This window comes from Aythya marila (assembly GCF_965140915.1).
Source record: "Aythya marila genome assembly, chromosome: Z".
NCBI classification, from domain to species: domain Eukaryota; kingdom Metazoa; phylum Chordata; class Aves; order Anseriformes; family Anatidae; genus Aythya; species Aythya marila.
In genome coordinates this window covers 85,946,039-85,960,473 of record NC_139080.1, presented here as the reverse complement: position 1 = coordinate 85,960,473, position 14,435 = coordinate 85,946,039, and the positions used below count along the sequence as shown (strand labels likewise).

The following is a 14,435-nucleotide window of genomic DNA, read 5'->3' as shown; positions in this document are numbered from 1 at the left end:
CTGCGTGAGCTAAGCCTTGCTCATAAAACAAAACAGCAAAAGTCCAAGCCCGTGCTTAGTATGCTGTCTGTAGTAACTTATTTGCTAATTGTGACCATTCTGAAATCAATAAACACCCAGGAAAAGTGTCTTTACAGGTAGCACCAAGATGCACATAAATTGCTGAGCTTCATGTTCAGCAACAGCAGTGTTGTGAAACAAAGGATATGTGTCAAAGAGAATACACAAGTGAAATTCGGCTTCGTGTAACTTCTTTTTGGCCACTTTTGAGGTTTGAGCATCAACGTTGCATCCCATTACAACTCCCAAGTGCACAGCGCAGTGTGCTTTACCTTCTGTTTTCCTCCTACCAAGTATTGTGCTGCCACTGACCACCGTTCACTCATCAGGGCAGCACTTGGTGTGCATGTACGTGTAAAAGCGACATTCTCCAACGGCATGCTGAAGGTGGAGAAAACCAAGGAACTTGCTAAAGGCCTGAGTTGGCTGAGGAGGAAGACGGAAGCACTTGTGAAGTGCTTTGGCTTGTGAAACACGGGCATGCAGAGAAGGTGCGAAAGGCGGACTGGTTGGCTGGTATTGTTTGGTCTTGTAGCTAAACTGGGCAAAGGGAAATATCCTGCATACTGATCAGGATTTTAAAAAGCAGAAATATCCTACATACCTACATTTGCTAACTTTTGGACGTTTCATTTTTAATGTTAATAATCACTGAGAACATTTCTACAATACATGTATGTTGGAGAGAAGACTGAAACTAGCTGAAATAGGTAAGAAGGACTTATAAATGTCAGATTTTTTTTTTTTTCCCCAACCACACAACATAATAGCAAATAACCATACAGAATAACTTGGATTAAGCAGAGAACCCCTCTGTCAGACCAAAACAACGCTTTGCTTGCTTTCATTTCTGTCACTAGTATACTATATATATATATAGTATATATATACATATATATAAATAGGTATGAATATTCTGAAATTGCTTTTTCATATCCATCAGAATTCTTTTCCCATGGTTTTCTGAGTCACAATTATTTTAAGTTCCCAATTACCTACCAAATTCATAATTAAAGAAAACTTTAATATTGCCGACATATTTTGCATTCCTTACAAAGTATGTGAATAGCATTTCTTTCATCATGCCCTGCAACAGGGAATACTGAAGTTTATTGCTAGTTCATCTTACACAGAACAAAGGCTTTTTGGGTGTTGCTTTTTTACTTTTACTGAAGAAAAATAAAAAGGGCACAAACAGAAACAAATCCAGTATGAGCTGACCCTTTATTCTATTAGGGTAGGCTGTTCTGCATGTATATATGAAAATAATAATCCATCATTAATAAACTCTGAACATTTGTAATGAAGGTCTGGTTCCAAGACCAACCCAGTCTGAGCATCTTCAGTAGATTAATTGCTGTGAGATCATATATCTCAGCTGCAGAAAGGCTAAATGGAAGTTTTAATGTGCTGCAAGCCAGCTGCATCAATGTAACTTATTCCCTCTAGTCAAGCAACATCAATTTCAGAAGCAGCTATTATCCACACCCTTTCTTTTAAGGTTCCTTTTTTTAATATTATAAATTGCTACTACAGAAGAACTGGAAACGTTGCTAATTAGTACCTTCCTTTTGAAGGCTAAGATTTTGAATTATTCTTGATCTTTTACTGAATCCATTAGGAAAAAAAAAAAAAAAAAAAGGATCAGTTGTCCTCATTCTAAGGCAGCATTTCCTTCTCTTCCCTGGAAAGGGGAAGAGAGAAACTTCCCTTGGAAGTGTATCTTCTCAGACCTATTCTTAAACAATTTTGTTACTCAATCTCCACCAAGACGCACGTCAAGAAGAATGGTCATTGCTATATAAATGTGCAGAAAGAGCTCTCCAAAATATGCATCTCTTTGAGATCTCCAACCTCACACAGCACAATTATACAGTTCAGCTGCTGCAGGAGCCTCGATACCTTTAAAGAACCGCACAGGATTTTCTCTTTTTCTTAATTAATTAAAAGGACCATCTGATAGAATATGTAGCACACAATCCCAAATTAGGTTAGAGGATTAGTTTAGAGGATTTATCATGTGTAGTTTGCATGTATTCATAGAATGGAGAACAAAATTCTCATATTAAATGGGCTGTAATTTTTAAGGAGATCCATGCTTAGTGTCAGAATCTGATACCCAGTACATACTTAAACTGTCTTGTCTAATCCTTAGTAAATTCCCCTGCCAACATAGCTAGATTTGTACCACTACTTCCACCAGCATCTTGAGTGGAGGGAATCCCAGGCATGTTACCAAGACGATTTTACGCATTGCCAGCATACTGGATTTATCAAACCACTGCGAACCCGAACCAGCCTGAGTTAGAGTAGAGCCAGTGATACCATAAATTATGCTGCAGGTGCATGTGGCCCTCCACAGCATCATCGGTCTGGGAAGCAGAAGGATGTCCTGATGGTTTTACAGGTCCAGTCAGTGATACCAACTGGAGTCCTGTATAAAGGCTGAGTACTTCAACCAGTCTCCTTGGAGTAGTCAGTGCACAAACTAATATGATCATGAGTGCCACAGTGCTTCTTTGTGTGATCTTTTCTAACAAACTAGCAAAAACTAGAGAAATTACAATATACCAATTCTGAAATCAGAAGGTATACCTACCTTACGTTTTTAATTTCCAAAATGTAATGTCAATTTTTACAAGACAAAGATAAACAAAATAAAAATGGAGAGAATTTTTTTTTCCCTATGTTCTTCCTTACTGACAGGTAAAATATCAGTTTTATTAAAAGACAAGAAAATATGTAGGTATACACTTTTAGAAAGGTAAAACTGTTGTAGTATCCAACTCAGTTTAACAGCAGAGGCTCTACCTTTTGAGACCAAAGTGAGCTATGACATGAGACTTCTGATAAAGATTCCCAGGCCAGAAAAAGCAAAGTTTTACTTAGTGCAAATGATACAGCACCCTCCTGAGGTGGTCAAACACATCCAGAGCTATCTGACAACTAGAAGGCAATGCTAGATAAATTTTGCCTGACAAAAAAATGCACTGAATGAATACATCTGATTTCCAGGTTCAACTAGAGGAAAGTATTGATGTCATGGGTGATAAAAACACGTAGGGCTGTGAAATTTGTACTTCTTAGTTGTCAAAAAACTATTAGCTAACTGTCAATGGCCAGCCATCATGATTTAACTAATGGTAACTGTTTTTGGAAGCTACCAGTTTAAAGGATTTAAGTAAAGAGCTGATTTGCCTCTACCATAGTTTCCAGAGTTGCTAATAAAGCCTTCATCTGTTCTCCTGGAAAAATAAATATGTTTGTAGATATCTCTTGAAGAAACTGTGGTAGCTTTTTAAAAGTTTCTAGTTCTCTGAAGTACATATCTACTAACCAATCTGCAGAAAATGTACTTTCCATCTTACAGGAATCACGAGCCCTTACTGGAAGTCTACTTGAACAAGCTACCTCTCTGAGAACTGAAGGGAAGGGTGAAAACAGATTATAAACTGAACAAAAATTTAGCAGCATCTTGTTAAATAAAATCAACCACAGTTCTCTCTGCTGACTGCAGTAATCTTGTTCAGTGCGTTCATAGAATCTTTCAATTTTCTCTTCTGGATGAACAATGTTCAAAAGTTCTTGTTTTACTGGTAGGGATTGAACATAATCCAGTGGCAATTTTCCATTGGAGTCCCTCTGCTGTAGAAGGACTGGTCCTGCAAGAAAAATACAAATATTAATAATAATGGCATGTTCCAGCTGGCAGCTGATCAAGATTTTTTTTTTTTTGCCAGAAACTAAGAGTCTGTTTAAACTCATTTTTGTTATGTTGGTACAACTGATGAGCTAGACATTTGCAACCAGAGAAGGGCAACGAAGCTGGTGAGGGGCCTGGAGAACAAGTCCTACAAGGAGCGGCTGAGGGAGCTGGGCTTGTTCAGCCTGGAGAAAAGGAGGCTCAGGGGCAACCTTATCGCTCTCTACAGGTACCTCAAAGGAGGCTGTAGTGAGGTGGGGATTGGTCTATTCTCCCAGGTGCCCAGTGATGGGATGAGGGGGAATGGGCTAAAGCTGCACCAGGGGTGCTTTAGGTTGGATCTTAGGAAGAATTTCTTTACTGAAAGGGTTGTGAAGCATTGGGATGGGCTGCCCAGGGAAGTGGTGGAGTCACCATCCCTGGAGGTCTTTAAAAGACATTTAGATGTAGAGCTTAGGGATATGGTTTAGTGGAGGATTTGTCAGTGTTAGGTCAGAGGTTGGACTCTGTGATCTTGGAGGTCTCTTCCAACCTAGACAATTCTGTGATTCTGAACACACAACCTAGAACATGCAGAGAGAACATTTGTAACAGTTTCTTTATGACATAGTTTTAATTTTCTTCCTGGTTTTGCTATGTTGAAAGTGAAGGATTATTATACAGAAATGTGAATGAAATTCAAATATAACTTACCCTAAAATTTCAAGTAGCAATACATATAATATGTAAAAAATTTGTCTTATTACCAATGTACAATTTCATTAGGAAATTTACAGGCTGGGTTATTTACTGAAACTGTCTCAAAATTAAAGGCAATTTATTATGGTGTTTTTTTTTTTTTTTTTACCTTTTTGGATGGCGTGGTTAACCTTGTCCTAAGCTATGCATCAAGATAAACTACTGAGGTAGGAATCCTAGTCTTCCTCAACTGAGCTAGAAAATTTAGTCTTAGCAGATTGCTGCAAAAAATAATTACTATAATAATTGGATTTAAAGTAGTTAAGTGGGACATGGTTTTCTCATTCAGAGAATAAGAAAATATTTCTTTTCATACTACATTCTTTCAATATTTCCTGTTTATTAGTACAATGGAGCTATTAATCCTTAAACAGCTTACAGATGTCCTGATAAGTTTAAGAAAGGCCACGCCAGTTAGAAAAAAATGAAGAGGGATGAAACACTACAGGTGGTGTTTTTCAAAGGTGAAAACAATATAAATCTTCACATGTAAATTCGGGTTACTATGCAAAAGAAATGACACAATTTCATATCTTTAATATGTTTTCAGAAATATATTTTAATTACAAAAGATTACTCATTGCAAGACTTTACCATTATTAGAGCTTCTAACTTCCCTATGATTGAAGCTATATTGTTTCACTCCCTCACTATGTAAAATAATTAAGTTCTGCAAGCTGAGGACCTTTTTGCAGAAAGGGAAGAAGTTATTGCAGAGCTGTACTCTTCAGTTATTGAGCAGAGTAAATCCAGACTGAATGGGTAACACGTTTTCTAACATAGTCTTGTCAGCTACTTGACAGGCCAAAACCCGGAGTGTGACAAAGGCAAAGATAAGGGTACACGCAGCCTTATGGTTGCCAGAAAACTTTGATGAATGCAAGTGGAAGTACAGCTCTTCCCGTAGGACAACAGGATCATCCACTACCTATTCTTCACAATAGCTGAGGAAAAATGCACATCTGTCAGTGCAGTGCCATTTCCAATTGAGGAGCTGGGCTTACTACAATATTGGCTATTGCATCACTTAGACCGATGGAAGTGAGCCCAGGTATTGGCTTGGCATGTCAGATGTGTGGTTCAGTAGATATATAAAACACCTGGGAGCCCCAGAACTGAAGCTCAGCAAACACAGAGAGGTGAAACTGCAGAGGAATGAATGTATCGATTATGAGCCAGTGCTTGTACAACAGACAGAGACAGCCTTTAGGGGGCAGGAGAAGACTGTAAATACACAGGGTCTTACGCCAAGAATGAAATAAAATTTTGTTTCTCTAGCTTAATTAAGTAATAGGCCATCTAAATACAGTGCATTCTTTTACCTTCAGGCTACAAGCAGAATGATTTTTATTGAAAAAATCTGGACTCAGCATACAACAGAGATTAAATTGACACTGTAGGTCAAGAGTAAGGATATCGCAAATACTCATTTTAGTAAATAAATTAAAAGAAGGAAGAGTGGATATCCAGGATCATTCTTTGCTGTTGTTTTGTTTTAAAAAGCATGTTAAGTTAATTAGGTTGATAGGGGGTATTTCAACACAAGATACAAGTTCCTTGTCACTTAAAAAATGTATTGTTCAAAACATTTATCATGTGTCTGCCTAAGGGGCAATATATCTTTTTTTAGAAACTAAGGCGCCCCTCCCACTATTATCCCTAAACAGCAGTTATCACAATTACAATATAGATTCCTTTCTTAAACTAATTACCAAGCTAATTGTGTTCTTCAAAGACCATCACATTAATTTTCATAAATGCTGAACAAATTTAAATTGAAATACATGATTATATAGAGATTTACTGATCTATTTTTGCATTACAGTAAAAATAGATCAAAACAAAAGAAAAACCTTAGCTTTACTTGGTGAATAGGTAATATTTATCTTTAATTAGTTTGGAGGATATAGTTACAATGCATATGGGGTAAAATGCAGAATAAAAACATTATCATATTGGAAACAAAAGTGAAAATCCTGGCTAATTCCATATTCAGCTGATCAAGATAAGTGTGAGAACAGTAATATTTTTATTTTGACCAAAACAGCTTGGCTTAAAAATGTTTTAAAGTAAATATTTTATAATTAAATGTTATTTTATGCAACTACTAATAAAAGCACCACAAACTTTGTATGGACTCAGGATAATTTCCCTAAACCAGTTTATCATGTATGCACTCACCCCCATGCTGAAGTAGCAGCTTGCCAATTTCTACATGTCCATTTGACAGTGCATCATGCAAAGGAGTCACCCCGTCCACTTGACTGAGCAGGTCTACCTCTGGACAACGTTGCAAAATTTCACGGACACACACTGTGCTGCCATGGTTACAGGCTTCATGCAAAGGCGTCCAGCCAGCATAGTCTGAATTATAAATCAAGGGAAGTTTTAAAACAGCAGAAGTAGTACTAAAATGCTAATAATGTAATTCATTAGACAGCAAAACAGTTGACTTTTTAGCATTCATTATGGTGACAATGGCAACTTGTGATTTCAAAATAAGAACTTTTATTGAAAAACATCTGATAAAAAATGGCATTTAAAAAAATTGATAAGAAACATGATATTAAAGCACACTTCAGTTAAAATTAACCTTTCAGCAATGTTTGCTATGAAGTCCTGATTTTTGTTAGTTAGAATAGTAAAGGCAGTTTTCGTATCATAAATATAAACTTAATTAGCAAAAGGATGTTTAACAGTTCCTTATCTGGCTTAATTTCTTAGTTCTGTAGATAAAATGAATAACTTACCTTTAACATTAATGTCTGTTCCAGGGGAAGAGAGAAGCTGAATCAATCTTTCCACTTTGTTTCTTATGCAAGCTTCATGCAGGGCTGTCTCTCCTACCATAAAAAATTAATAGATTACACTAGACTAGGCGAGATAGCAACTAAAGAAAATAATCAAAGTGCCTGGAACTAGGAGACCTGGCTATATGCCAGAAAATTCAATAATGAGTAAGATTTTCCTTTATCCTGTTTAACCATCTTTTAAGAAAATTCAAAAAAAAAAAAAAAAAAAAAAAAAAAAAAAAAAACCCACAGCGCTTCTGTTCCACCAGAGATCCAGCAATGAAATTGTATTGCAAATGGTTTAACACAGGAATTATCTCCCCCCAGTTCAAGGTTTAAAGCTTCAATCACACTATAAAAGCACCAAGTGATCACAGAACACCAAAAATACTGGGTTTTGAAGCAATAAAACTTTAGAGTGCAGTTGCCCTCCCTTAAATTTATTCATGAACCTACGTTAAAATGTATGGTTCTTTTTACACAGCATTTATAGCTTAATTCAAATGAATGTTTCTGGCTAAGCACGAGTGCCTCTACACACTCAAGTATAATTCAGAACTTCAAATCCGTTAACAGATGGTTTGCTGTTTCTCAATAGGCTGTCTGACTTGGCTACAGTAGCAAAGGAAGGGGGAAAAGAGGGAGCAATACATGAAGGGGTCCTAATAACAATAATAATAATAATAATAATTACAAAAAAGAAAATCCTCTGAAAAAAAAAAAAAAAACAAGCCTTAGTATCATGTAAAACTGAAGTGTGAAAGATTGAACAGCAAGCAACTGAGAACTGCTGCTTATATGTAAAGACACCATTAGTCTCTGCATGATAAAAACTTCAGACCCATTCTGAACACTGTTTTGCTTTCAAGTAAATGATTAGGTTTGAACAAGAGCCAGAGAAAAATCTTGATGCCAGGTGAAAGATGATGCAACAAACATCTTAGAAACGAAGAATATCTCTGGCTAAATCTCTTCAGCGTTTGCAGTAAGATTAACATAGTGTATTTTGTTATATTAATACCTTCACTACGTAAATCTGTCAGCTCCATACTCATTCTTTCAACAGTAGATACTACTTACAATTTTGGCAGGGAAAGAACAGAAAAAAAAAGCATTTTTTCCCGTAGTCCTTCAGCTCACTTTTCTTTGTAGAAGTCAGCATGTAATAATTCACATCAATTTTACTTGCAAAAGCAATAAAGAGAAAGCGAACCAATTTTAAAAATGCATGGTCTGGCTCTGTTACTGAAGCTCTCTTAAATCCCAAAAGAGGGTGAGGTGTTTTTTTTGTACTTCAGTGTTTGTGATACAATTCTGATTATAATTTTTTGAACAATCCTAGGTTCAATTTGCTAGTTTTTCCTAAGCCTTCTCTTGGATGTCATGATTAATAGTTGTGTTTTAAGTGATATAGGTAAATTTCTGATGATGAAGATAATAAAAAGTAGTTCCAGCAAGTAATTCTGTTGAGTTAAAGCCTCATGTAAAGTACAATTTATTGCATTTGTGTAGTAAGTAGGAACTGAATGAATTACTGCAGTGCTGTTTTATTCCTTAGGTACTTGGGTTCCAGTATAGCTAAGACAAAAGCCAAATGCCTTTCATAGTCTGGGCTGAATGCCTGGAAGAAAACAGTCCATATGCTTAACACAGCTATGTAACATAGCATACTCCTCAGTCTTTGTTCACAAAATGTCTAGGACTGAAAGAGATGAAGACTGAATTATACTTTCAAATCAGAAGACGTTGATCCTACCAAGCACAGGTTGAGGTGGATTAGCAAAGTAAGGCGGGCAAGCCTGGAATGAGCTCACACAAGCTGTACACTGTATTTAATATATGGGAGGGGGAGGGGAATGAAGAAGGCAGCTTTATTCCACCATATATACAATTCCTCCTCTCAAACAGACACTGAAAAAAAAGAAACGTGAACCATAAGAAAATAATTCTTGGGCATAAGCCATCATTTTAGTTGAACATTCATAAGGTCAAGATTTTTAAACCTGAAACAGCTGATTCCAACCATATGAAGTTCTTAACATAAATTAAATACATAGAATACCTTTAACATTTCTCCTGTAAAAATGCGCCTCTTCAGCCAAAATGTAGCGATTCTCTTTGGTGTCTGAAGCCCCAACTTTCTCATTTGCTCTACGCTTCCTTGTACAGCACTTACTAAACATTAAGTCACTGAAAAGAGAGCAAAGGAGACACATCTAAAATCACTCTTATTTTTTTGGATAACGTGTATGTACTTAAAGACTTTAAAATGTTTACAGACATCATACTTAGATCTACCAATTTCAGTTATTTCTAAAATGTCTTAAATATGCAATTTATATGTCACTTAATTATAACTGTATTTAAAACAGCAACAAAATTAAATTACCCTCAATTAAACTTTTTTAAAAGGTAATTCTGTGAATGGTTCAACTTCTCTATGTATCCTTTATTTTTAATATTGGGAAAATATTACTACATCAGTCTGCATGTATGCAGAGATGGAAGATGGGGAGAAAAGGGAAACCCCACACCAGAGGTGTTACAGGTTTAAAATGGAGATTTCTGTCAGTTGTAGTAATTTGTAGACAACAAAACAGGTCATATAAAGTTCAAAAAATGTGTCAGGTCAGAAGCTGTCCCCCAAAGCAGAATAAAACTGGTGATGTTATAGGTATTACTTACGGTAGATCAGGCAGCACTTTGACTTGGTTCTGCTTATCACCACTTAGCATCTGTAATGCCCTTTGAGACTCAGGGCATGGCCGATGCCCTATTTTCTTTTTCTTTGCTTTATGCATCTTTCTTGTGTCACACATCCCTACCTCTCTCAAGGCAGGCAAATAGGAACAGACCTGTTGCAAAAGTAACATTTTCAGCGAGTTTGTGTAAAGTACATTAGAAGTCTTTTTCTGTTGCACTTCATGTACAAGCAGTCATTCACCACCCACAGGGTACTGAATCTCAGTTTTTTAAAATATGGTCCCTAAGTGACGTTTGCACATATAGGTTGTTTAAAGTCAGCTCTGCAATCTTTATTTTAATATTGTTGTAATTCACAACTCATATGCTAGCCTCAGAGGTGAGTGAGGTATGTCTGAGCCAGGAGGTGGGATATTTTTTTTTCCGTAGCCAAGAACATTTTCATCTCTTTAACTGGATATAAGACTAAAGAAAAGCAAATTGATTCTCACTTACTTAATGGAAGTATTCATAAGCTTTCTTCCCCCACATCAGGGAACAACACCCAGGGAGCAACTTAGCAAAGAAATACTCCTCTCCTTGATCTCTTCTAAGCTAAGGGTTGGAATAAGCCTTTAGACATTGTGAAAGCAATAAGCTAGTCAGTTAGCTCTTCAGTGTTCTTTCATTATTGGGATAGCATTGTAGGTATTTTGGCACATTTTTGGCAATAGAGCTTCCAACCCACATCTAACCCTCTTTTCAGAAAGTCGTGCAAGGTTTTGCAGTTTGGCAAAACCATAGTCCAGTGAGGGGACTCACTGAATGATTACAGTCATTATACCTGATCAAAGAATATTAAAGAAGGCTTTGAGTATATAACACATCGCTGAAGATTCTGCAAGCAACGTGCAATGGACAGACTCACTGTACAGTTACTTGCAGAGAGTAGGACAGCACTACTTGAACCCATAGGAAAGTGAGTCTAACTGATAAGATGCTGTATGAGAAGAGCAAGCAAAATTGGACCGTGGTCAGTATTTATCGTATGGAGCAAGAAAAAAAGAATGCTAAGGAAAGCCATAGAAACCCATGAACTTCAGGCTCTACTAACATTTTTTAAAGTTGTTGCAGAGAGTGATCAGTAGTCATGGCAATACTAAAAATAGTGATTGCTGCTACATATGTGTTGGCAACATATGTTAAATATTAGATCTAGTTGGTTTATTTTTGAAATTCTGTCAGTCTTTTGTTCAAGCTCTCTTTAAACACAATGTTTTAATAAACAATGATCTCTGTTCACAATAAACTTCTGCAAAGTTTGAGAAAACTTATATATGGAAAAAAATATTAAGTTTGACTTTGTTTTTCTTTAATTCTACCTGTCAACTTTAAGTCTTAACACTTATGAATTCCATATTCTGGTTAGACTTTAGCATTGAAGTTACTGAAATGTGGTTCTAAGTTAGGTCATGTCATTGCTGTGTGATCTTCCTGATGCATGCGTATCCTGACAGCAACTGTAGTCTTGAGAGTTTCATTATACATTTCCTCATCAGCTATCACAGTTTGTGATTTGAAGGCAAGAAAAGATTTGCAAGCAGGAGAAAGTTTTTGAGAGGAGAAATTCAGAGGAAGATGCTGCGGTTCAGAATCGTAAAGTCTTGTATCTTACACATGCTTAGACACAGTAGAATAACAGACCGTTTCCTCTTCAAAAATCTGAAGGAAAACATATTCATGGAAAACCATGCAGTATTTTGCATTTTCCTTAATTACAGACATAATATTGCAAAAAAGTATTCACATCAAAGATTATTTTAAAAAGCTTTCCTTTTGACTTTCCATGTTAGCTGCATATAAACAGATTAATTAACTTGAAGAGGTGTTACCAATTCCCTGATAAGAAAAACTTCACTGTTGTTTTCAACCTTGCTCTCAGACAGATAGAAATATAAATGCGGTAGACATTCTACAGGTGGAAGAGCATACATGTAATGACCAAGACCTTATACCACAAAAGACAGATATTTTCCAAGATTTCAGTCAATCTAATTATATGTTAAGTACTTAAGTACGCTAGGTTACTAAGGAGTGTAAGAGTTACTTACTATTTTCTGAAGAGAAAGAGGTTCTGTAGAAATAGTTACATTACTCTGTAAACACAGTTTTTTAAAAACTGCTTCTGCCACAAACATTTGAAGCCAGAGGGATGGTATGGTACAAATGAACGTTTGTAAATCATGTACTGAAAAATCTGGATAAAAACAAAGGAAATAAAAAGAGCTCTACTATTGCAGCTACTGTAAGTTATTGTCTATTAGAATTGCTAAAATAGTCATATTAAAAAAGATTTTATCCATCATCTGATAACAAGACCAGCTTTGTAGACAACGATCATCAAACTTTAAAAGGCAAAGCACCACTTCTTACAATGTTAAACACTTTAAAAAATGCTCTGAATACAACCTTATGAAAGCTCTGGATTGATTTTGAGAATGAAATTATTCATTTGATGAAATTATGCAAGTGATCACCTTTAAAATTTCATGTGACATAACACAAACACAATTCAGGTAATATGTATGTAACACAAACAAAGAAATCTGATTAAGTAATGCAGGGGGACCTACAAATTCTACAATTGACCTTAACCAGATTTCAATACTATTCAGATGTAACTGTCTTCAGGCTTAGCTCTGGCCTACCACATTGTTTTTATTTATTTGTTTGGGGTTTTGTTTGTTTGTTTTGTATTGGTTTTTAGAGGAGATGGAATTGATGATTTTTCTTAAGGTTATACTTGCATTTTGATTCTAGCAGCAGAATTTCATCAAAATAGCACCTGAAACAGGTGGAAAGCAAGGTCTGCCAAGGTCTTTACTGAACAGAGATAGTATTCTGCTCTGCTGAGAAATGAACACACAGTAACTGATATATAGACACAATCAAAACAAGAACATTTAAGTACAGATGTCTTCTACTCCAAGACTGACAGAAAAATTGTTATGGTTTTTCACACTTTAAGTCCTGTGGACTGAAGAGCGCCCCAGCAATTACCAATTAGTCAAATAATCTTTATTCTTTATAGCCAGACTATGATTGTTATTCCTATGAATGGCCTGAATGGATGAAGAAGCATATAAAAATTATTATAAAAAGGAAATCCTCTGGAGAGGCAACAGGAGATACTAAAAGCTCAACTGATTTACATCATACTACAAGGTTCCAACTTTTTTTGGTTTGTTTGTTGTTGTTTTTGTTAAATCTGAAGCAGGTTACAATGGTTCTTATCATTCACTTTCCATAGGAAAGACCAAGACCAGAATCGAACTATTTGGCTAGAGACATGGATTTTTTGTTTGTTTGTTTGTTTGTTTTTCACTACAGGTCTTCTCAAGTGCCTAACCAACACCTTTCTCTACAGAAAATTATGATTGAATATGATTGAAACTGGGATATACTTAGAGGTATAAAAGCTGAGGTACAGTTTTCTGATGACTCTATGACAAAAGGAAAAAAAAATGGTGGGAATGAAGTTTGAACATGAAACTAACAATGTTCAGTCTTTTCTTGAGATTAATTTTTTTTGTTTAGTTGAGTTCCTCATCCCCAGTTGCTGAAAAAACCAGTAACACAGCTGATGCTGAATGACAATGGTCTGAGCCGTAACATTTCTCTTTATCTAGTACATTGAATTGAAGAGGAGCGATAGTTATATGATATTCATAGGAGCAGTTGAATCCCATCCCACCCCATTAATTTCCTTTAACTCTAAGGATTTGGAATGAAACATTGCAATGTTTCTATCTGATGTCTGTAAGGACCAAAATTTCACGGTAGCTTGTGGACTTCCTGCTGAAATGCCTTTAACAAATAAGATCAAGTCTGTTGAGTGAAAGGTCTCATCAGAAAATTGGTCTGAGCAAACGTTTCCAAATTGCCTCTCTGAAGTTACGGTTTAGTATGATTTGTTTACACTTCCTCCTAAACTGACAAGAGAATTGCAAAGATTTTATTTCCTCTTCACACTCTTTAATCTTGATTTCACATTAATACTTACAGAGATTTATTTAAAAGGATCTTAATAGGAAAGCCCTCTCTATCTGGTCTTTGCCTGGGACAGACAGACACACACATGCACACACACAAAGTAAAACAATTTCCTGCATACACATCATACCACAAGACTGCATGGCTGCAAAAGAAGGTAAAACATAACTTGAATGTAAACTGAGAATTTTAATTTAGGACTTCTTTGGTATATCTGATTAAAAGACTGAGAAGCATTTAAAACACTCACCGTCACAAGCAATGGCAATGTATTGTGCTAAATCCTCAGCTATTTGACAAAACACATTTCGGTCCATAAGTAAACCTGAGATGATCCAATACTCCACTACAGTTCCAAGAATTGCCTTTAACAGAGAAGCTATTTCACATCTGAAAGCCTACAAGGA

At 36.0% G+C, this 14,435-nt stretch overlaps 1 protein-coding gene across 3 annotated transcripts in view; it reads right to left on the bottom strand.

The window, feature by feature from the left end:
• Positions 1–542: 542 nt before the first annotated feature.
• The window catches only part of SLF1 (SMC5-SMC6 complex localization factor 1), a 39,589-nt gene continuing 25,696 nt past the window's right edge, over positions 543–14,435 (bottom strand). For all 3 annotated transcript variants that reach the window (XM_082782590.1, XM_082782591.1, XM_082782592.1), the window contains 7 exons: positions 14,279–14,426; positions 12,087–12,232; positions 9,979–10,148; positions 9,356–9,483; positions 7,252–7,344; positions 6,683–6,865; positions 543–3,722 (listed from right to left, as the gene is read on the bottom strand). In XM_082782590.1, coding sequence (XP_082638716.1) covers positions 3,238–3,722; positions 6,683–6,865; positions 7,252–7,344; positions 9,356–9,483; positions 9,979–10,148; positions 12,087–12,232; positions 14,279–14,426 — 1,353 coding nt within the window. In that variant the 3' untranslated portion in view covers positions 543–3,237. The remainder of the gene's footprint in view (positions 3,723–6,682; positions 6,866–7,251; positions 7,345–9,355; positions 9,484–9,978; positions 10,149–12,086; positions 12,233–14,278; positions 14,427–14,435) is intronic.